At 35.2% G+C, this 23,569-nt stretch overlaps 1 protein-coding gene across 4 annotated transcripts; it reads right to left on the reverse strand.

The window, feature by feature from the left end:
- Window positions 1-991: 991 nt before the first annotated feature.
- On the reverse strand, window positions 992-23,373 carry gbgt1l5 (globoside alpha-1,3-N-acetylgalactosaminyltransferase 1, like 5). Of its 4 annotated transcripts, none has more exons than XM_087252379.1 (6): window positions 22,673-23,373; window positions 22,419-22,508; window positions 15,357-15,530; window positions 10,548-10,583; window positions 4,253-4,387; window positions 992-3,720 (listed from the first exon to the last, which is right to left on the reverse strand). In XM_087252379.1, exons 2-6 carry the CDS (start codon window positions 22,436-22,438, stop codon window positions 3,030-3,032), a joined length of 1,056 nt encoding a protein of 351 aa, XP_087108505.1. In that variant the 5' UTR covers window positions 22,439-22,508; window positions 22,673-23,373; the 3' UTR covers window positions 992-3,029.
- Window positions 23,374-23,569: the final 196 nt, after the last annotated feature.

The following is a 23,569-nucleotide window of genomic DNA, read 5'->3' on the forward strand; positions in this document are numbered from 1 at the left end:
TTTTTTATTAACACTGCCATTGTCATATACAATGCTCAACATAAATAAGTACACCCCTCACAAATCTATCTTTTAAATTATTTTTAATAGGAAGCTATACAATATTATATTTGTGCATATACATTAGATTAGTCAGTACTGAAGCCAAATCTAAAGCTTATCTAACAAAATAACTTATGATAATGGTCCAAAAACAAGTACAGTCAAATTTGTATGTTAAAAAAGATATTGCATACAAATTTTAAAAAGAGGAAAAGTCAAGACAAGCAAAAAATGGGAAAAAAGTTGAAATTTTGTAGGTTGTATTATATTGTTTTTTGCAATATTTTGCTTGAATTTAATTGTTTTATCTTTCAATTTCTATGTTTGGTGACTAAAACACTATTTGAATACAGATATCTGTTCAATAAATCGGTTTTGTTTAAATGCACCGAAATACATTGCCTATATTCACTGAGAAACGGATACAAATATTCATTTTTAAAATGTGGTGTACTCAATTATGCTAAGCACTGTATATTTAAAATAAACAAGATTAAGCCAGTAATGTCTAACACATAGTGTTGTGTTATGTTTGACCCAGCAGTGTGTTACTTTTGTACCTACTGACAGGGTCAAAAGTAACAATGTGCAGTTCATGTTTAAAGTGAAATTATCTTGAAGTTGTTCTATGTTTATACAAAATAGCACCTGATATTGATATACCATGTTTATTTAGTAAGTTATATAGAGTTAGTAACCACACCAAAAATAGATTTCTGTCTAAAACATTATCTTTTAAAAAGTTTTTTTTATTATACTTTCATTCCCTATTTTATAGCATTTGTACTTTTGCACGTCTTTCAAAAATATTTATTTTTTAATTAATTGTTGTTCATTTAAGAATATTCAAGAATTAAAATCCTGAAAAAAAAACAGTTTGCCTAACGATATCAAGAATCTTTTTCTTGATCACCAAATCTTAATTTTTGAATGAAGTATCATGTGACACTAATGTTGACATTTTTATTTTGTAACAACTTTCATTGGCCAAAGTGCTTTCCAGTAAGTAAACAGAAATGCAGACAACCACAAACAAAGAATCATGATCATACCTCCTGACAGTCACATACACTGAAGACTGCAACAGTCTACAAAACAATTGAACTTTAACATTTTAAAATTGACAAAATACTGTACAATAATAATGACTAATTACATCATTTAAATGAGTAAAATAATAAATAAAGGCGGCACGGTGGCTCAGTGGTTAACACAGTTGCCTCACAGCAAGAAGGTCATTGGTTCGAGTCCCGGCTGGGCCAGTTGACATTTCTGTGTAGAGTTTGCATGTTTTCCCCATGTTGGTGTGGATTTCTTCCGGGTGCTCCGGAGTCCAAACATACACTAAATTGGCGTATGAGTGTGTGAATGTGAGTGTGTATGGGTGTTTCCCAGTACTGGGTTGCAGCTGAAAGGGTGTTTAAAATACATGCTTGAATAACTGACGGTTCATTCCATTGTGGTGACTCCTGATAAATAAGGAACTAAGCTAAAGCAAAATGATTAATTAATTGAACTAGTGATATTTTGCAAGTTAACATGAACTTGAAATTCATTGTCTATTTTCACACAAAAAAGGAAAACCTAGCATGTTACTTTAACATTTATATTTTAATAGAGAAACTTTTAGATCCCAATTTATTTAGATTAAATCACAAAAATGGAATCTGAATAAAAATGTAGCATTTCTCTTTATAGAACAGATATAAACCTAAGTGAGCCCCTAAAGGAAAAAAAAATATAAAATTAAAATTAGTAATTTCTTTTAAAAAACTGTGGTCAGTAAACAGATCCGACTGCCCACCTTGTGTCTAGACTGGTGTGCTGAATTTTACAGGAGCATATAAAGCAGACTCCGGAAGGCTGGGTAAGAACATCAGTTCATCATTACACGCCATAAAACATGCCTTCTTTTATACCCAGCTTCAGTCCATTTGGAGTCTGTTACCTGTTAAGTTTAGGGCAAAGAAAACATGAGATGCACACAGTACTTAAAAACAACAAGATTATAACTTAACATGTATTGGCACATTTGTATTCCTGCCTGATATCTACATTCCAAAAAAATCAGGTACTTTGTTCCATGCAGGTCTATAGTTAGTCCTGAAAGTCTCAATGAGGAAGTGTGTAAGGAAAGCAGCGGTGAGCCACAAACAGAATGTTATGTGAGGTTTACGGCAGTGTTTCCAGTGATTCTTTCAGGTCTTTCATTTGACTAACATGTTGAGAAGTAATCATTTAGGTCTTAACCTGCTCCACATGTTTTCACAGTATGTTTGTACAGTTGAAGTTAAAATTATTAAGTCCTCATGTGATTTTTTTTCTATTTCTTTTTCAAATATTTCTCAAATGACGTTTAACAGATCAAGAATTTTTTCCCCGGTATTTTCTATAATATTTTTTCTTCTGGATACAATCTTATTTGTTTTATTTTGGCTAGAATAAAAGCAGTTTTTAGTTTTTCTTTTAAAAATCATTTTAAGGTCAATAATATTAAGCCATATTTGCTTTTCGATTGTCTACAGAACAATGACTTGCCTGATGACTTGCCTAAAAATCTAAAAGAATTCAAATTTAAAAGGAGGGTTAATAATTCTGACCTAAACTCTTACTTACTAATTCTTTGGGCCATTTATATTGAAGTTAATATTTAGCCGCATCATGTTGGTGTTTCGTAAAATCGAATTTTTAGGTGAGTCGTTAGGCCAACACTAAACCCCCAACCTGGAGGAGCAGGACATACACACACAGAATACGGACAATTTAGCTTACCCAATTCACCTATAGCGCATGGAAACCCACACAAACAAGGGGAGAACATGCAAACTCCACACAGAAGTGCCAACTAACCCAGCCGGAATTCGAACAAGCGACTTTCTTGCTATAAGGCAACATTTCAACCCACTACAACACTGTGGCACATCAAACTGAACTCTAGTCTCTACAAGCAATAATTTAACACTCAATTTTAATACATTTAAAAGCTTTTATGGGTTTGGACGAACGTCTGCATAATTTTTAATAACTTGAGAGAAGCGAATGATTTTGACCCTATTTGCCTGCGGTACCAAGTCCTGCCACATGTACTCAGGTGAAAGCAGTTTACTGGGTTTGTTATACAGCAAATACTTATTCAAATGGGACTCCTCCTGCCATGCTGCCTCAATGGATTTAGCTGCATCGATGTCCAGCTGCTCTCGGCAGGTTTTAGCAACCTCATGTACATCTTTCACTTTACCACCAAGCACAGCTCCACAATAATAATAATCACCTTCAGAATAAGGGATAAACGCTTGAGACTCAGGCCTTCGCTCATAAGGGAATTGCTCACGTCGTGTATGATAGTAACCAGGATGAATCACACCTATAAGATCACCCAAAGTCTCTGCTCCCCAGCGGCCGTAGAACTTTGTATCCACATCAAGGCTGAAAACATAGTCTGCTTCCTTCACCAATCGGCTCTCAATCAGTTTCTCCACCCTCTCCATCCTCCGCAATGTCATCTCCTGCCATCTGTTAGAACTTTTAACTGTCATCACCGTCAGTTTACGTTCTACACCCAGTTTCACAACAGGAACCTGTTCTGGGTGATCGGTGAAGACATAATAGTGCACACGAAACCCAACAAAGTAATAGCGCTCTGCAGACTCCAGGAAATCTTTAAGAAACACTGTGTATCTGAAACATGAAGATGGAGTATGATTAAAAAAATAAAGTGAAATGGCCTTTAAAAGTTCTAAATCTTTATAGGCGATTCTCTAAAGCAGGAGTCTCCAAACTTGTTCCTGGAGGGCCGGTGTCCTGCAGATTTTAGCTCCATCCCTAATCAAACACACCTGAACAAGCTAATCAAGGTCTTACTAGGTATACTTGAAACACCCAGGTAGGTGTGTTGAGGCATGTTAGAGCTAAACCATGCATGGACACCGGCCCTCCTGGACCGAGATTGGTGACCCCTGCTCTAAAGGAAGCATTATAACATTTAATGTATTCACTCACTAAACTCCAATACTGAACATTGAAAGTGAGATACCATTAGATAAAACAAGGTATTTATTAGGGACGTAAATCAGTAATGCCTTTGGCTTAATGTCCCTAATAGTCTACATAAAAACAACAGATAACCCCCCCCCCCACCCCCCCAGTACAGGCTTAAAAGCTGAGTTTAATACAAAGCTTAAAAAGGTCAGGGAAATGCAAATGAACTCACTTGCCAAGAGCGAAGACTGTAGTCGCTACTGTGATGTTCTGTTTTTTGTAGATTGAATCAATCAGTTTGGGATCAAACGTTCCCTCCCATACAATTGGGGCTAACCATGGTGTCAATTCAGCTTGGCTATATGGGCTGTTAAAAAAATAAAATAAAGTAAATCACATACAGTACATGCCAATGGAATGCAAATCCTAATGCACTGCAAACATATTACGTTTTTTCTTTGCATAAAAAAAGAGTTTGTCTGCTATTACAAGATATGCTGTGTCCAGAAATCACATACTATTTGTATAGGTACTTCATTTGAATATGAACATACTCCCAGCCCATTTAAAAATAGTAGTTGTTATCACATGACCTTGCATCACTTCACTCCCATTCATTAATTCTCTCCTGTGGCCTCGTGAGATAGTAAAGTTTCCATTGGATGCTCGATTCAGAATCTTGCCATACATAGTAGGGTACACTAAGTTGCCACTTTTCACCTACTAATTTTGGAATACTATATCTTCGGACATATTACTTGGCTCGCATACTGTTTTTTACATAGCTGCTATACAAAAAAGAAAGTATGTGATTTTGGACACCCAAGCTGCGTCCCAAATTGCACACTATACACCATGCACTTATGCACTATGTACTTATGCACTTACACACTCAATATCATAGTATATGAATGTAGTGCTGTCCCAAATGAAACACTAACTTTTGTTTTGCTAAACGGAAATTCAGACAGTTTCCCAGATGACGTTTGACGGTTGCCAAAATAACCAAAATAAATGACCAAAGAACCAAATAATACCTGCCATGAGTATAACCACATTCACCACCGGGAGGCAGTATAATCACTCTCATAGGAGAATTTTGCTTTCACGATTTAAAATAAATAAAGTAATCCAACATCAGTGGCTGAAAGCTCCGCCCCTTCCACTATGTGAGCAAAGCAGCGGCTGTCAAAGTCCCTTTAAGGCAAGTCATTTCACTCGGCAGCCATCTTTGAAATGCCTCTTGGGCGGTATGCTTGGACATTTTGTCTGAATGGGGAAACATCAAATTCTCCAAAACTACATGCCAAGTGTACAATTTGATTTCATATTATGAATAATCAATACAATTAACCAACAACTGTGTCTTTATTTTAATTTCTAAATGTTCGTATCACACAAAATCTGCAGGAACTCACGTCTGGTCGGATTCCCTCCCCCGGAGAATTGTATTATTGTGTAATTGTATTGCTCATTCTACAGCGATCACTGATTGGCTTCTGTACTAGAAGGCAGGCTTTATTCACCATATAGCGATCGCTGATTGGCTCCTGTATTAGAAGTCGGGGCTTCAATTGCCATATTGAAAGTTACACTTCTCCCCATTCAAAAGTATACGAATGACATGTCTTGTGTATTCTATAGTATAAGTGCATATATAAGTGCATATAAGTGCACATAAGTGCATCATGCGGTATTAACAGTGCACTCATACTTTTTAGAGTTTTCAGTGTGATCGCACTACTTACTAAAAAATGGCGTAGAATAGTGCATAAGAATGCAATTTGAGCCGCACCTCTATAGTGAGCATTGATGCTCTCTGGATTTCAGTGCATTGTGGGAATTTTCAGAGAGCAATCATTTTAGTGCAGTGCACTGGAAAATGTAAGTGATTGAGACAAACCTTTTGATTTACTGATCATTGCCCTGACTGAACCATGATCCTGATTGAGATGTACCCTACTCCCAGAGAAATCTGGACTTTACTTCAAGAATGCTGCAGCGGCTTCACACACAGATGACAGACACTTACTAAAGTCAAGTCTGACATAATACATGAATGTAAATCTATACAAATTATAATCACATTATAATTGGGGGAGGCTTAAGATCGCATGGGCCTGTCCGCTACACCACTGTGCATTTTGTCAAAAGGACTTGTGAAGGGAACAATGGGAACAAAAGGAAAATAATTGTTTGTTATGTTCAGCTGGAATATTACAAAGATGTCAGGAATATATTATTAAACTCAATTCAATTCATGTTTATTTCTATAGCGCTTTTACAATGTATGTGTCAAAGCAGCTTAACATAGTTCTAGTAAAGTCCAGATTTCAGAGTTGGAGTTCAGATTAGTTCAGTTCAGTGTGGTTTAAATTTCACTGCTGTAAGTTCAAACACTGTAGAGCAAATCCATAAATGTGCAGTTCCGATCAGAGCAAGCCAGTGGCAACAGTGGTGAAGAAAAAAATTCACCAACTGAGGAAGTGAAGCGGGAAAAAAACCTAGAGAAAAACCAGGCTGTGATGGGCACGATTATTCTTCCGCCAAACGTCCTATCTGGAGCTGCAGTCTAGGCGCCGGAGGCTGGACATCCATCGTGGAGAGCTGCAGGTGTGAGTAGCTAGGGCACCTGCAGGTGGTCAGGCTGAGCCACAGAATCAATGCGGGGATATTAAATATTTGTTACAAAAATATACCTGTAGAATGAGGTTTATAAAATACCATCGTTATTCCACACAAGTCTGGACAACTTGTAAAATCCAGTGAAATCTATAAATTGTAACCATTTAACTCCTTTAAATTTTTACTGCCCTTCCACTGAAAAAAAGGGCAATGAAAAGATTGACTTTTTTTCGCTGATAAATTTATAGGGATGACATTGCAAGTCCTATTGTGGTAATAAATGGCTACACAGACTCAGAAGGTCTCAAGAAAACAACAGTTACCTAAATTCTGTTGCTGCATCAACTAATGCAATTAGAGACTTTTATACAGAGAAAACCATCCATCACCATTGATTTTGCTGAGTTCTCTGTGTGAGAGCCCATTTCAGACAGTCAAAAAGACCTTTCCTGGAGTGTCCTTCAAGGCTCCAAAGATACAATTCAAGGCAAGGCAAGTATATTTATATAGCACATTTCATTCACAACGGTAATTCAAAGTGCTTCACATAAATATGAATAAAAGAGACAAGAAAATAAAAACAAATAAAAACTGATTAAAATGTGTTAAATAGGTTTTAAATAATGAAAAAGAAAAGAAATACATTATAGTGCAATCTGTGGTTCAATAAAATAAAATACAATACAATGCGGGCAAGGCAGTGGTGCAGTAGGTAGTGCTGTCGCCTCACAGCAAGAAGGTCGCTGGGTCGCTGGTTCGAACCTCGGCTCAGTTGGCGTTTCTGTGTGGAGTTTGCATTTTCTGCCTGCCTTCGCGTGGGTTTCCTTCGGGTGCTCCGGTTTCCCCCACAGTCCAAAGACATGCGGTACAGGTGAATTGAGTAGGCTAAATTGTCCGTAGTGTATGAGTGTGTGTGTGAATGTTTCCCAGAGATGGGTTGCGGCTGGAAGGGCATCCGCTGCATAAAAACTTGCTGGATAAGTTAGCGGTTCATTCCGCTGTGGCGACCCCGGATAATAAAGGGACTAAGCCGACAAGAAAATGAATAAATGAACAATACAATGCAACCTTTGTCTCTACCGATAATAGCAACCATACCAGTATAGCAATACACTGGAGTTTACAGCAGCTGGAGATACCTGGCAGTTAAAGCCAGAAAACAGGGGCTGGAGACCAGGTGCACATGTAAGTTGAGACTGCATGCAGCTTTTAATCAAGCGGCAACCATGAACCAAGCACGGAAGTAAACTGCAATTCATCGAAATTCTGCTAGTCCTGGCTCTATAATAGAGCAGATTTCTATTGAGCCCACAGGCCAAATTTCAGCAGAAAAAAAAGGTGTTTACAGCCTGGTACAAAGAACGATTTTGGTGCATATAGCTAATATTACCCTTCATAAAAACTGTGAGGGCGGTGGATTTTAATTATAACTCATCCATTTAGTTTATATTAAGTTATATTAAGTCTGCACAATTAAGGGTGTGGCCATTTGAATGACAGCTTGGTCTAGCTGGTTGCCTTCACTTCACCTTAGCAGATTCCGGCTGATTAGCCACTGAACTCGACATATACATCATATTCTTGTTTTGTTTTATGTGCCTTTATACAGTCAATCGTCTTTTGTAATTATTTCCTACAATTGTCAGATTAAATGGCATGCTGTGTACACTTAATTGTGCTCACAAACCATTCACGTGGTATCCATTTCCCAGGTGAGTTATTTTATATTTATATATCATATCTATAAATGTATTTATTTTATTTAAGATAAATTCTCATTTATAATTTTCTTTAGACCTGTAATGCACTCCAGAATCTGATAGATTGATTAGCTGTAGGCTCTAGAACAGTCATCTGAAGCACTGTAATACAGTTTTATGCCTGGATTTCATAACTAGCCTTGCGTTTACTAACAGACTATATGTGAAGTGTTTAGAAGTAATTTAAGTTTTTCTCTGGTAGAAAAGCATCATAAGAACAATGTTTAGGGGCTCAATTTATTACAACAGTGTTTTTAAAAGACTAAAATGCTTTATTGATATAGTGTTCGGTGCGATGACGTACAAACAAAATGGTGATGGTTGGCCACGCCTACTTGTAGCTTCTTTTGCATTCGTTAGAAACCTATGGGTGACGTCACGGATACTACATCCATATCTTTTACAGTCTATGCTTTTAATGTGTACATCTAACCCCGCCCCTTACCATACCCCTCACAGTAATGTCACTAACTCAATTAAGTGCATGAGAGTGCGTGTCTCAGCTTGCATGTGGAAGTCTGCAGCAAGGTACTATTGGCTCTTTTACTTTTCCCTTGTGAGCCTAAAACACATTTTTACTACATTTTTATTTTCAATTTAATCAGGTATAAATGTAGATACTTTTGATTGTCACTGCAGTAGATTTTTTGTTGTCTACCGTTTACAGACCCTTCCCAAAATTTTGAAAACCATTCTGTAGCAGGCAACAAATTAAAAAAATGCTTTGCTTTCGACATTTAATATTACTTTGTTTTCACTTTATATTTGAAACCGGTTATAATGCAGAAACACTTCATTCAGTTAGATTTAAGTTAGACTCGGTTTTTCCCAAAATGCTTAATACATTATAAGGCTTGCAGTTTATTTGCCCAGTAGTCACTGCTCTTCAAGACCCTTTTCTCAGAACACCATTATGCTTTGTGTGTATGTGCAAGGAGAATGCAAAGAACATCCGGTCGGCAGCTGATGTGTATAAACAGTCACGTTTGGACAGCTTTGAAACTATAAAGTTTTAATCTATTTTACCTGCTTTTACATCTTTGAACTAATACTGTTGTCAAACAGCACCACCTCCTGAACTGATTAGATAAAAATGCGATCTAGTAGGATGGAATATAACTGCTGTGTGAGGCATTTTCCCCTCGTTGTCAGATGGCATCTTCTGCCGTTTAAATTGAGCCTAGTCATAGCTAAAGTCAACATTTTCTCTTTCTTATGTATAACCAACCCAAACAAATGTAATTCACCAGAATGTTTGACACACATGTAGCTGATGAGCCGCTGAGCTTACAGCTGACAGACCGGGGAAACATGCACACGCACGCACGCACAGACACACACACACACACACACTGTATACCTGACGACAGACATGATGAACTAGGAGAACGTTTTTCGCGCTTGAACCACATCTGACAGTTTATAACGGCTTTAACACACATCTTTCAAAGATGTGTGTCACAAAAACATCAATCCACTCAAAACGCTATTGAAACCCATTTTCGATGAAATATGAACGTATTGCAAGCTAATTTAGTCATGGGTTTCTGCACATTTTATGAAAGTAAATTAAAAGTTTTTTGAGGGATTTTTAAGACTATAAATAATTAATGAATAATTTTGGAAACAAAAATATTAATGTGCTTTCTAAATGTATATTTATATTAAGCACACAATGTCATACTGAAATCTGAGAATACCACTTTGTATTGATACTGTAACTTACTTTTGAATTTGCTTTACCAAAGAAAAACAGCAAAGTTTAAAGTTTGAATAACTGTGCTCACAAACACGCACAAAAAAATGGATTTTTACCACACCGTCTGATTACACTGCAAAAAACGAAAAAAAAAGCAAAAAAAATAAAGCAAAAAAAAAAAAAAAAGAAAGCCTGGTTCTCCAATTGTACTCATTTTTGGTGCGCATATATCTAAAAGTCACTGGGGTTTCTGAGAAGCAAAGTAAGCTAAGATTGTTTTCAGTGAAACTCGGGTGTCAAAACCAAGTTATTTAATGTCTGAAATTTAATGCCTTAAAATGTAATGTTAAAAAAATGAAGGCGTTTAAAGACTTTGGTAGGCCCCCAAAAAAGCCCTGAGATTTCTATACATGTTATTTTCAAAAGTGGAAAGTTTTACTCACTTAATCCATCCAGAGGTGAAGCCCAGATAAAGGAGTCTGTGAAGAAACAAAACAGCACGTCATAAAATAATTACAATAACGAACCACATTTTACTCATATCTCTCTGATAAACATGAATCGATCATTTGTGACTTTGTTTGACTACATGCATTTAATAACTTTTAATTGTGATTATTTTAAATTCTAAGCTACCTTTAGCCATTTGATTACAACTAAAATAATTTACAGTCAAACTTCCAGCTTGCAGTAGCTTCCTAAAACTATAATTAGCAAAGATGCTATCGCTTTGCATCTGCTACGGGCAGTTATGATGAAACAATGATTAACCATTGAAATTATGCAATACGTGCCCTTTAGCAGGCTTTGGTAAACAAGTAGACAAACCAGGCACAGTACACAGTCATGCAGATCTCAACAACAGCAAAAGAAAAAACACATTTACAAAACATCTCTCCCTGCATTAATCTTTCAGAAATACACCAAATAGGTTTAATCATATACTTAACTTCATATACAGTGAAAGTCAGAAATGTCAGGCCCCCTTTGATTTTTTTTTTCTTTTTTAAATATTTCTCAAATGATGTTTAACAGAGCAAGAAAATTTTCACAGTATGTCTGATAATATTTATTCTTCTGGAGAAAGTCTTATTTGTGTTATTTTAGCTAGAATAAAAGCAGTTTTGAATATTGTAAAAATTATTTTAAGGTCAAAATTATTAGCCCCTTTAAGCTATAGTTTTTTCGTTAGTCTACAGAACAAACCATCGTTATACAATAACTTGCCTAATTACTCTAACCTGCCTAGTTAACCTAGTTAAGCCTTTAAATGTCATTTTAAGCTGTATAGAAGTGTTTTGAAAAGGATCTAGTCAAATATGATTTACCGTCATCATGGCAAAGATAAAATAAATTAGAGGTATTAGAAAAAAATGTATTAAAACTATAATGTTGAGAAATGTGTTGAAAAGAGCTTCTCTCCATTAAACAGAAAATGGGGAAAAAATAAACAGGGGAGGGATAATAATTCAGGGGGCTATCTTCAACTGTATGTGATTGAGTTCACATTTAAAGTGCAATGACCTTTCAGTGCTATATGAATGAAAATAATTTAAAATATGGTATTGTTAATTTAGCACAGTGGTTCCCAAAAGTAGGGGATGGGGTTAGGGGTCGCTTGGAGATTTCTAAAAATCAAATTCATTTTATTAAACTAATATAATGACCACATTTTATCCATATCCTACTGAAGAAAAAAATAGTAGCTAATAGTTACATTAAAAAACAACATGCAAATAAAAAGTCATCATACTTTTGATTTTTTTTTTTTTTTGCGACTCCTGGGGTGATTTACATTATACTAAAGACACAGCACATTGATTTTATAGCACCAGGTTAAACTTTCTGACACCTTTACGGCACTTAAATACATTATAAATAAATAAAGTCCACAACTGAACATGGAGGATGGTCTCCGAGAGGCGTTCTTTAGGATTAAATGATGAATAGACTTAAGCCTGTTTGTATGTGTGCGGTGTTGTGTGCAAGGTTTATATATTTATAGAGGATATTGGAGGTCACCAGCCACTGGCATTGTAATTTTGGGTGTCGCAGGCTGAAAAGTTTGGGAACCCCATGATTTAGCAGATGCTTTTTTTCCAAATTAACTTTCATATGAGCGCCACAATTAAGTAAACAGCATAAGAAGTGCCTGGAATTCAGACTTTTGTGAGGAATTGAGCTCAGTTATAAAAATACAGTATAGTCAAAATTATTATCCAACCTGTGATTTTTTTTTAAATGTTTACTTTCTAAATTTGTTAATAATTCAGAAGTGCTAATAACCCTGACATCAGGTGCTAAGGATGTGGTTAGACTATGCGTTTTTTAAGAAGGCAGGGAAGGTGTGGTTTCCTGCATCTCTGTGAGAGTGAAATCAAAACTTAAACTCCTAAACCTGGACTGACACGGTACCACTTTACTAGAACTTTTAAGCTGCTTTCACAAAATCTGCATTGTAAAAGCGCTTTAGAAACAAACATGAATTTAATTCAATTGAAATCTATGTACTGAAAACAGAATGGGTGTAAAATAGACAAAAAAAACTGAATGCTATGTTTCATGCATGCTATAAGGTAAAACAAAACAATTACAGGATGTAGAATTAGTAACATAAAAGTTGTAGCTGTTTTTTGTTCTCTGCATGCTTTGCTTTACACTTTAATCAAGCGTAAAATTTGGTGCATTTTGTTTTGATAAGAGATCCTGCGGTGTTGCAGTTTTGCTTTTTATTTTTATATTATTGTATATGGTTTAGGCAACACAGTGGCGCAGTAGCAGCGTTTCTGTGCGGAGTTTGCATGTTCTCCCTGTCTTCGTGTGAGTTTCTTCCGGGTGCTCCGGTTTACCCCACAAGTCTAAAGACATGCGCTATAGGTGAATTGGGTAAGCTAAATTGTCCGTAGTGTATGAGTGTGAATGAGTGTGTATGGACGCGACCCCAGTGATCCACTGCGTAAAAACATATGCTGGATAAGTTGGTGGTTCATTCCGCTGTGGCGACCTCAGATTAATAAAGGGACTAAGCCGAAAGAAAATGAATGAATGAATGAAGGTTTATGATATGAATAATACAAATAAACCTGTGATCATCAGTACTAAAAGTATTCTGTAATATTCTCAAGCAGAAATTCAATGATATAGCACAGTGGTTCTCAAACTGTGGTACGTGTACCTCTAGTGGTACGCAGAGTAATCCAATATGTTATAAGTACATGCAACATATATTAAAAAATGTATCTTTAAATATAATAGCTTTTTATAAATTTATATTTATATATAAATATGATGACATACAGCCTATATTTATGAGGTCCAACAGCATTTCCAGGCTTTGATGAATAGGATATTATAGGTTAACACTTTACATTTAATTTTGTTTGTTTTTTACATGTAAACACAGCAGTGTTAATGTTCAAACTATTTATAAGGTTTAAAGTGGCCGATAATAATAAATATTATTAATTATAGTAATAAATCTGCCACGTTTTTAAACTGTGCAGAGCTGTAGCTGCTTAGGCCTACTACGTGATTTTATTTCAATACTGGTCATTTGGTGGTACTTGGAGGGACAATATTTTCTGAGGTGGTACTTGATGAAAAAAGTTAGAGAACCACTGATATTGCAGATAAATAAAGACCTTAATCAGAAATGAGAAACATTCAAATTAAGATTGAGTTAATACATGCATGCATTCAATTTATATTAATTCAGTATAACAATAATTTACCATGTTTGTACAGAACATAATAAAATCTTTAAGTTCTACTAACATAATTTGAGTTTGTTTTCTCATAGATTATTGATTCACACATGTATTCGCTTTTACTCTCTTCAATTTTTCGCACAAAAACCCACTGATGAAACCTATATCATCGCATTCATGATGATTCACTTAAAAAAATAACTCTGTACCATTTTCTTAATGCCTCAATGCAAGCTTGTTTTTATTATCTGGTGCAGAATTGTTGAATTTTTTGTATTGTAATACACTACCGGTCAAAGGTTTGGGGTTCGTAGGATGGTTAAATGTTTTAAAATAAGCTTTTCCTGCTCACTAAAAATGCATTTATTTTATCAAAAATACAGTCAAAATTGTCAAATGTTATAGGACTATAAAATAACTGTTCAATTATAGTTTATCATTTAATGTTATAATTTATTCCAGTGATTTTAATGATGAATTTTTAGCTTCATTAATCCACAAGTCACCCAATCTCTCAGAAATCACTCTAATATGAAATATAATAATAATAATAATAATAATAATAATAATTATTATTATTATTATTATTGTTATTATTATTATTAATAGTAATAAAAGCAATAATGACTGGAGTATTCATTTATTTGAAACCACATAGAATAAAACAGTTATATAAAATGTTTTAATAAACATTTAACAATTTAACCATTTTTTGTGTTAAATAAACGCCGCCTTGATAAACAGAATCAATTTCTTTAAAGACAAAAAGACATGAAAAAAAACTCACCCCAAACTTTTGAGCCATAGTGTACGCTTCCTAATGTCTCTTCAAGAAATGCTTGTAGTACTCTTAAACGTGTCACTCTGTGTAAAAACACTTGCAAATAAATATTTATCGATGTTTTATAAAAAAGTTATTGTCTGCTGATATTACTTAAATGCCCAGCACAACAGAATTAACCCAACAGTGCTTTAAGTAAAAGAAATGTTTATAATATATACAGAAAATCAAAACTAAAAAAAAAAATAAAAATTGTGATAATACAACCTAAAGAACTGTTCCGCAGTTATATTTCACATGTATTTTAGCCATATTTTGAATTATACAATGCTTTGTGTTATGTATTTAAAGTACTGTACAAAGAGAATTATCAGAATATTCCCATTAGAGAATAGACTAATTAAAATAACCTGTTGTTCCAAGATAACATTTTACAATTGAATTCAGCAGGTGAATCAACGCATGCTACAATTCAGTCTACAAAGGTGTTAAAGGAGTGTACAAATGTTATTTTCACACCCACTTTAGACACGACTGTAAGTGACGTTTTAACAACGTGTCATCTACTAACCTAAAACTCAATCCTCTATTAATACTCTAATGAAAGTTACTTAGCATGTGCTTGCAAAGTTGAGTAAATTTAGAAAAATAAAGTGGACTATCAAATTAAAGTTCAACCAAATGAGTACAAATAAGCAGCAAATTATATCTCAACTTAAAAAAATATTTCAACCAGAAAGCCAAAAGATCCAGTAATTACATACCCAGTTAGACAGAAGCCAGTCAGTATGAGTAGAGATAAGACTTTAAGTTTCATTCCTCTTGACTTAAGTATTGTTGCTCTAACAATCTGGATCATGTCAAGGAAAGCAGAGTGTGTTGCAATAATCAGGAAATAACCTTGGTTTATAGAGCTTGCTGTTAGGTGATCATGTGGCCTGCATTGTAAAAAAAAAAAAAAAAAAGACAATATGTTGTCACAACACAAATCGATTAAGTTAACTTTATAGTTTTTAAAAAATTAAGTGAATTGAACATAAAAATGAAAATTGAAAGAACTGTGCGGTTTTAACCTATTTTGATAAGTACTTTGAACAAGCAGCAAAAGTAATTTTAGAGTGTAAAAGATCTGTAAAACCCCAAAAGTAAAGGTAACTCAAACCATTTGAGGGAAATGATTGCAACAAACCATTTAAGTTCAAAAACTATTCCTAATGAGTACTGTGAACTTAATCCATTTGAGTAAATGAAGCAATTTGAGCACAGTAAAATCAGATAATTGAAGAGAACTCAAAACAACCGAGTACTGTAAAACCCAATAAGTTAAGACAACTCAAACTGAGGAAATTGATGGCTACAAACCATTTGAGTTAAAAAACTAATCTAGATGAGTACTGTGAACTTACTCCATTTAAGTTGAAGTAATGAGGAATTTAATTTAAATAAAAATATAAAAATTTATAAAAATATAAAAAAAGAGTTTTGAATTTAAAACTCCTTTTCAAATGAGTAGAATTAACTTTTAGTCAATTTTGAGTAGACTACACTCATTTCATTTGATAAAGTTGACTGTTATCTGTCCTGTGATAATGACCCTATACAATCACATTTTATAGCTGTCTATATTCTGGCTAACAACTATTTAACTCTTGTTAAACATGCATAGCAATATTCATGAAACAGTGAGATGCAGTTTTGGTATACAAACTAATCGTAAAATAGTTACATATTCGTAAAGAAGTTGATGAGTTGGCTAACAGCAATTTCCTCAAAAAAAGAGAGAAAGACATGAAAGCCTTTCTAAACAAACACTTGGATCATGAGATATTGAACATAATGAAACCTCTGCAGAACTTTCATTTCTGCATTTTTGTCATATTTTTTTTTTGTTCCTTTGTATACTATTCATGTTTGATATGATGAGTGAAACACATAATGTTCAAACAAAAGTCATTTAAAGGGTTTGAAAATAATTTTATGTTCCAAAAAAATTAATGACTGAATGAAATCAACGACAGAGCTTTAATTTTTGGATGGAATATCCCTTTAACTAGGTATATAAACGGGTCAGTTTTTGATAAACCTGACATTTTATAAGAGGACACTGCTAAATCTTTTTGACGCAATTTGAGAGGAAGATTTGAGTGCAGTCTGAGAATGAGGGACCCAATCTAAAACTTTAAATATCTGGGTATTTAATATATTAAGCTGTTCATTTAGCCTTCCTACAAGTACACTGTAAAACCTAAAAGTTAAGGTAACTTAAACCTTTTGAGGGAACTGATTGCAACAAACCATTTAAGTTCAAAAACTAATCCTAATGAGTACTGTGGTCTTGATCCATTTGAGTAAATAAAGCAATTTAGGCACAGTAAAACCCAATAAATGAAGAGAACTCAAACCAACTGAGCACTGTAAAAGCCAATAAGTCAAGGCAACTCAAACCATTTGAGGAAACTGATGGCTACAAACCATTTGAGTCAAAAAACTAATCTATACAAATACTGTAAACTACTAGCACACATCTCTGTACACATTCAGGAGAACAGAAACTTGTTAGTGTGGTCGTCTATATTTAGTACTTAAAGGTTCAGGACACCCTGGAGAACTTTTTTTTTTATTTTAACAGATATGTGTGTGTTGAGCATCAGTTAAGACAATGTTAGCACCTGTCAGCTTTAATTGTGGGGAAAACTGGATAATTTTGAGCTTTTGTCAGCTAATTTCAGCTTCCGGGTTTAAAATGATTTTTGGGGCGGGATCAAAATCGGCGACGTATGAAAAGAGCCAGCTGCTTAATTATTCATGAGAGCACGTGCTTTCCGAAGGCAAGGCAGACCTGCCCGTTTCAAGCAAGCTGTGAGACACAGACCAACGGCACGCTGTAGCCGTTCATGAAGGCTCGTATGTGTTTGTTGCATGTTTTTTCCCCGCGATCCTGTCAGGGCCGATCATACAGCAAAGCTGTGTGTGTGCTGCAAGCATTTTTGTCGGGAGAGCAGTGCGAGAATTGAAGATTGGCGGACGTTGACTTTTATCAGGAGTTCGTTCACATTCAGACACATGGCCGTGCTGCTGTGTTTGCCTAAATCCTCTATATTACCAGCAGGGCTAATGGTTAAAATAGACAGGTCAGGAGACCTGCTGCACTGAGTCTGCATTCAAGATCTATAATTTACACACAGTGATCGAGGGAGAATCCTCATTTATAGTGTTTACATGAACACACTTATCTTTATAATGATATAAATTGTGGTTATGTGTATATGAAATTACGAATAACAAATGTAGCAGGGCATTAAATTACTGTTTATTTCTTTGCATTTTACCTTTGTGAACGATAAACTCATGCGTCTCCTCACGGTTTGTGTCTCAGTTTGTGAGCTGTCAACAACAGTTATTCGCTCCCCTTCTCCCCTGCTGGCCACGCCCACTCCTGCCCGATGCTCGCGGAGCTCCACGCCCATTAATCATGCATCTTATGAAAAAATTCTGAAGTAGACTTTAATCTAAAGAGGGGGGTGTCATGGCCCATAAAGGATCCCCCCCCCCCTCCGTTGGTCTTTCAGTTCTAGTTTACCCCAAATAAAAAAAGCAACTTAAATTGGTGTGAAAAGATGTGAGCAGAAAGTATAAAAGTAGACATGACAGAGTGAAGCAGTATAGAAAAAGGACGAGCAAATGGCTTTTGCTGCTTGTTCAAACTACTAATTTAAAATGAGTTTAAAAAACACAATTCTTAAGGCTTTTGGGGACAACTTAATTGTTTTATGTTCAATCCTCCTAAATTTGTAAAAACAATTAAGTTTACTTAATCGATTTGTGTTGGGTCAACATAAATGAATTGTGTGGAACCTAGCATTATTAACAGTGTGTCTTCTGTCAAAGCCCTAAACAGACTCTGACTAAAATTCTGAGGTAAAAGGTGAGGGAAGGTAAGATTTTCATATTTAAGGAGTCCTAATTTTAAAATAATGACACACACGTTCCTAATACAGAAAAGTCATCGTGTTTATAATGTCACACTGCATAATTTTCTAAATAGTCAGATCGTTGCAGTTTTCACACTACGGTATAGCATTCAGTTCCTGTTGTTTTAACACTACACAATTGATCAGTGACAGGAGGATACACACTAAATGACTACTCTCAAAACAATGACAACAAATTTACTAGAACCCCCTCTGCCTGACTCACAAATAAATGAGAATTTATCAGAAAGGGAAATAACAAGACCACAAAGTAAAAGTTTTTTTTTTTTTTTTTTTTACAATTTTCCGTTCAAATGGAAATTTTCATGAATGGTATGTTTCATGACACTTTAGAAATGTGTTGGCACATAACCATGTTCCAATTGTTTGCATCTCTGCATATGTGACATATTAGGCCTGCATTTAGGTTTATTATGGTGTGGTGGATGTAGTTAAACAATTTGATAAATCATCCATTATAAAGATAATGCAGACAAAATGGACAGCAGTGCAGCAGGTCTCTTGCCATGTCTATTTCAACTATTAGCCCTGCCAGTAATCTGTATGATTTTAAACCTAGGCAAACACAGCAGCACGGATATAGATGACGTGTCTAAATGGTAACAAACTCAACTGATAAAAGACAAAGTTTGCTTTTTTTATTGACATTCAACTAAAACAAAATCATATAATGGAAAGTTTCGTGACACTTTAGAAATGTGTTTGCACATAACCTAATTGTTTGTATTTCTGCATATGTGACTTATTAAGCCTGTATTTAGGTTAATTATGGTGTGGTGGAGGGCGTCACAGTAAGAAGGTTGCTGGTTCAAGTCCCGGCTAGGTCAGTTGGCATTTCTGTGTGGAGTTTGCATGTTCTCCCTGTGATAGTGTGTTGGTTTCGTCTGGGTGCTCTGGTTTTCCCCTGACAAGTCTGAAGACATGCGGGACAGGTGAATTGGGTAAGCTAAATTGGCCGTAGTGTGTAAATGCAAAAGTGTATGGGTGTTTTCCAGTGTTGGGTTGCAGCTAGAAGGGCATCTCCTAAGTAAAACATATGCTGGTTCATCTGTGGCAACCCCAGATTAATAAAGGGACTAAGCCGAAAAGAAAATGAATTAATGAATGGTGTGGTGGATTGTAGTTTGCTGCAGCAACCATGACAGTACTTAAGTTTTAAAAGAATGTTCTCTCTCACTGAGAAGTATCAGAAGCAGATATAAAAGGCTAACTTTTTTTTGTTTGTGGTTTTCACATGTACTCACACACGCAAACACACACACACACGCACGCACGCACACATACACGCACACACACGCACACACACAGACACTCTGTAGATACTTGCCATGTCTATTGTTTCGGTTCTTGCATAATATTTCACTAATCCCCTTGCAGAATTCTTTGTGCATTTTACATTTTAGTTTTAAATGAACAATTGATTGCACAAAATTTATTAATATATAGTATAAAATTAATGAATGTTAAAAAACATTAGGTTTTAGTATCTTTAAACATTTGACTTAGAAAATGGAGGCAAACCTGAACCACATTCACACCTACATATAGTTCTATGTGCAGTTTAAAGGATTCCTCAGAAATGTCACAGTGGCGAGCATAAAAGTTTCTGCTGCTTTCACTTTTAACATCGCAACCACCCCAGCAGTTTTTTTATACAGACTAACGTTATACTCTGAACACACACAAATGAGCAAACAACTACTGCAGTGCTTAGAAAATGGTTGGCTATTCTTCAAGATGACATGTATAATGCCTCTATTATGCTATTTTAGATCTTCTGAAGGTTTAACATTATTTTCCATCAAAGGTCAAAAACGCATTTAAAAAAAAAAAGAAAAGAGAAAAAAAAATTTCTCTAAGATTTCGTAGAAGAAGTGAGTCTTCTTTAATCCTCCCTCATGGCCTACACTTTACATAATAGTAATATCTAAACATGATCTGCCAAAATGCTAAATGGTTAGCATATTAGCTTTGGATGGGAGGGAAACTGTGTTTCAAAGCAACGCCTAATAAAATCGTGAACGCGCCCAACGCGACACGACAGCAGGCAACCCACTAGTTTGTCATTCGCCAGTTAAAAGTGTATGTAGTAGTTGGCCCGGCGGTGTGCTGGAATTTCATTTATTACTAAGCCACACTTGCATGCTATTTCAGAGCGAATATTCAGAGTAGCATGGTAAACAATATCGGGAGCACGTCACAGGCTGTCATTGTTCAGAAATGACCCAATGTGAATATAAAAGCAACTGCCTAGCTTTTTCAGCTGGGCAGAATAGCGGTATTCACTGATTTTTTTTGTTAAACTAAATATAAATCTACATTATCGATGCTGTAAAAGGACCTTATGAAACTGAATATAGTCACATCAACTTTTCACCAGGAGATTTCAGTGGCTGAACAACACGTCTGTGCATATAACCCATTTGTAACAACAATTCATAACACAATACACTCTACATCAGCTCTGCGTGAAGCTAAAATAGATTTAAAACAAAGCATTACCTGTCTAACAGGAATACTTCAGCCATGGTGTCTCTAGCGTGCAAAAGTATCTAATATTATATCTAATATTGATTCAGGATTTTCAATTTCAAAGTTTCAATTCAGCATTTGATTTTGCTGCGACTGTGATTGTCTCGTGTGCACGTGTTGCGCTGCGCTCATGCAGGAGTGCACACGCTAATGGCGGATATGCTCAAACAGAGATGCGCAAAAGCCCAAATCTGCATTTGTTGATAGAGAGTTTAAGGTACTTATCGGAATTATAAGTACGGAATTTCTGCCCAACAATGTTTAATTGGATGAACATTTACATTTAGTTTTATTTCTTACCCAGGATATAAAAATGCATATAAACACATTCAGATCATTTACTTTAATCATCACTATTTGATTGTGATGATACTTTTAACCAGCACAGCAACAAATGTTTCTGAAGACAATTACCTACTGCACCTTTAAGTAATGTGTTACGTTATTTTTGTGTTACTTTTTCTGACGTGGCTGAGGCTTAATCTTTTTCAGAACTTGCAAAACTTATTTTATAAAAAGAGAAACAACACACTTTAATCTTCATTTACCTTTAAAAAACACATAAAAAATTAATGTAGGATAATGTTATCTTCTGAGAACCTCCAGACCTCAGAACTATTCTGTATATACAAATTGATGATTAAAGTTTAAAGCAATGCGTTTGCTATTTTTGAACTTTTTGTCTTATTAAAAAGTAACATCACTGTCCATTCAGATAATCCTCTTTTTTCTTTTCTTCCATGTGTTTAGAATAATGAGAACTTTCCATCGCAGAAATGTAAGGCTCTGCCATCTGTCTGTTCATGCATTCTCTCATTGTGTGAGGGATTCAACATGACTACATTCTACATTCTCATTTTAATTTAGCCACATTTTTGAAGCAAGTTAACACAAATTAACTCGTTTCATTTTTTTTAAAGTAACACAAATATTATTTAACTTAATTTTCAAAGTTATGTGTTACTTCTCTCGTTACTTATGCTTAATGCGTTACCCCCAACACTGCATCATATATTATTATCGATTGCCATTTTCACAGCATCATGTTATTTATGTTATTTGCTTTGTAGACAAAGAAAAGAACATTGTGGCAATTTGTGAATTTCCTTTTAAAATGTAGATATTGGTTATCATTTATTTTATATTTCTGAGGGCAAACAAATAAATGTACTGTGAAAATGCAAATGTATGTCTCTTATATTTTACAGAAAACCTTTATGTATTTCAACTTTTGCATCATTTATGATAACTGAAATGACTGTTAAACCAGTGGTGTTTGTGTGATGAGACATACCCATGTACCTCATGATATACATGATCATCTTCAGATTCTCTTCTGACTGGCCAAAGCATCTTTACGCTTGTCATGCAGGCAGTTCATTCTGAACACAACTGGAAGGTCAGAAAAGGAAAAGATGCAACTCTGTAATATTAGGCTCAATCTTCATTGGAACATTTGGCATGAGGAAAACTTCAGAGACTGCACTGTAAGATGAAAAAATAATATTACTTTAATAAGTTATGCCAACCAGTAAAAGTAGTTTGAAAACACTGACCTTTCATTTCTTCAGTGGAACATCTAGAAATATCATTTCCATTTTGGCATTGGAGAATCATGGAGATACAACTGCTGAAATATGTTGGTCAAAACAGCCTTAGTGATCTTGGATAAACATAACATTCCCCTTCTGAGCTTCTGAGAAGAATTTTTTTTTTCATAAATCATTCCCAAATCCTAAAATGAACACATTTTGTTTCATTACATGTCCTTGTCCAAGATCCTGAAAATAATTTAGCCAGACTGCTCCATTTTTGACCATGAGCTTTCACAGTGTAAAAAAAACCTTATCTCAAACGATGAGGGAAAAGGATTACACTACCTGACAAAAGTATTGTCATCCATCCAAGTTTTGGGAACAACATATGATTACTTGACTTCTAGTTGATAATTTGGTATCAGAAGTGGCTTATACGAAAGGCAAAGCCCTCTGAATTAGGAAATACTGAACAGTATAGAATATAAAGTCATTGTGCAGTGGAAAAATAATTAATACTGTGTATGACTCTCATGAGCTTGGAGGACTGCATCCACACATCTCTGCAAGACTCAAATAACTTATTAATAAAGTCATCTGGAATGACAAAGAAAGTGTTCATGCAGGACTCACAGAGTTCATCAAGATTCTTTGAATTCATCTTCAATGCCTCCATCTTTATCCTACCCAAGACATGCTCAGTAATGTTCATGTCTGGTGACTGGGCTGGCCAATCCTGGAGCACCTTGACCTTCTTCGCTTGCAGGAACTTTGATGTGGAGGCTGAAGTATGAGAAGGACTGCTATCCTGTTGATAAATCTGCCCTCTCCTGTGGTTTGTAATGTAAGGGCCAGCACAAATGTCTTGATACCTCAGGCTGATGATGTTACCATCTACTCTGCAGATCTCTCGCACGC

The sequence above is a fragment of the Danio rerio genome, chromosome 5, assembly GCF_052040795.2.
Source record: "Danio rerio strain M-AB ecotype USA chromosome 5, GRCz13ab, whole genome shotgun sequence".
Lineage (NCBI taxonomy): Eukaryota > Metazoa > Chordata > Actinopteri > Cypriniformes > Danionidae > Danio > Danio rerio.

Bases quoted from the DNA above. Each gene is read 5' to 3' on its own strand.
- gbgt1l5 (XM_087252378.1), bottom strand. From the start codon at position 22,484: ATGACAAGCGTAAAGATGCTTTGGCCAGTCAGAAGAGAATCTGAAGAT. The intron at 15,531-22,410 runs GTATGTCTCATC...TTTACAATGCAG, and splicing joins GTATATCATGAGGTACATGG to GCCACATGATCACCTAACAG. The intron at 10,584-15,356 runs GTATGTAATTAC...GTTTCTTCACAG, and splicing joins ACTGGCTTCTGTCTAACTGG to ACTCCTTTATCTGGGCTTCA.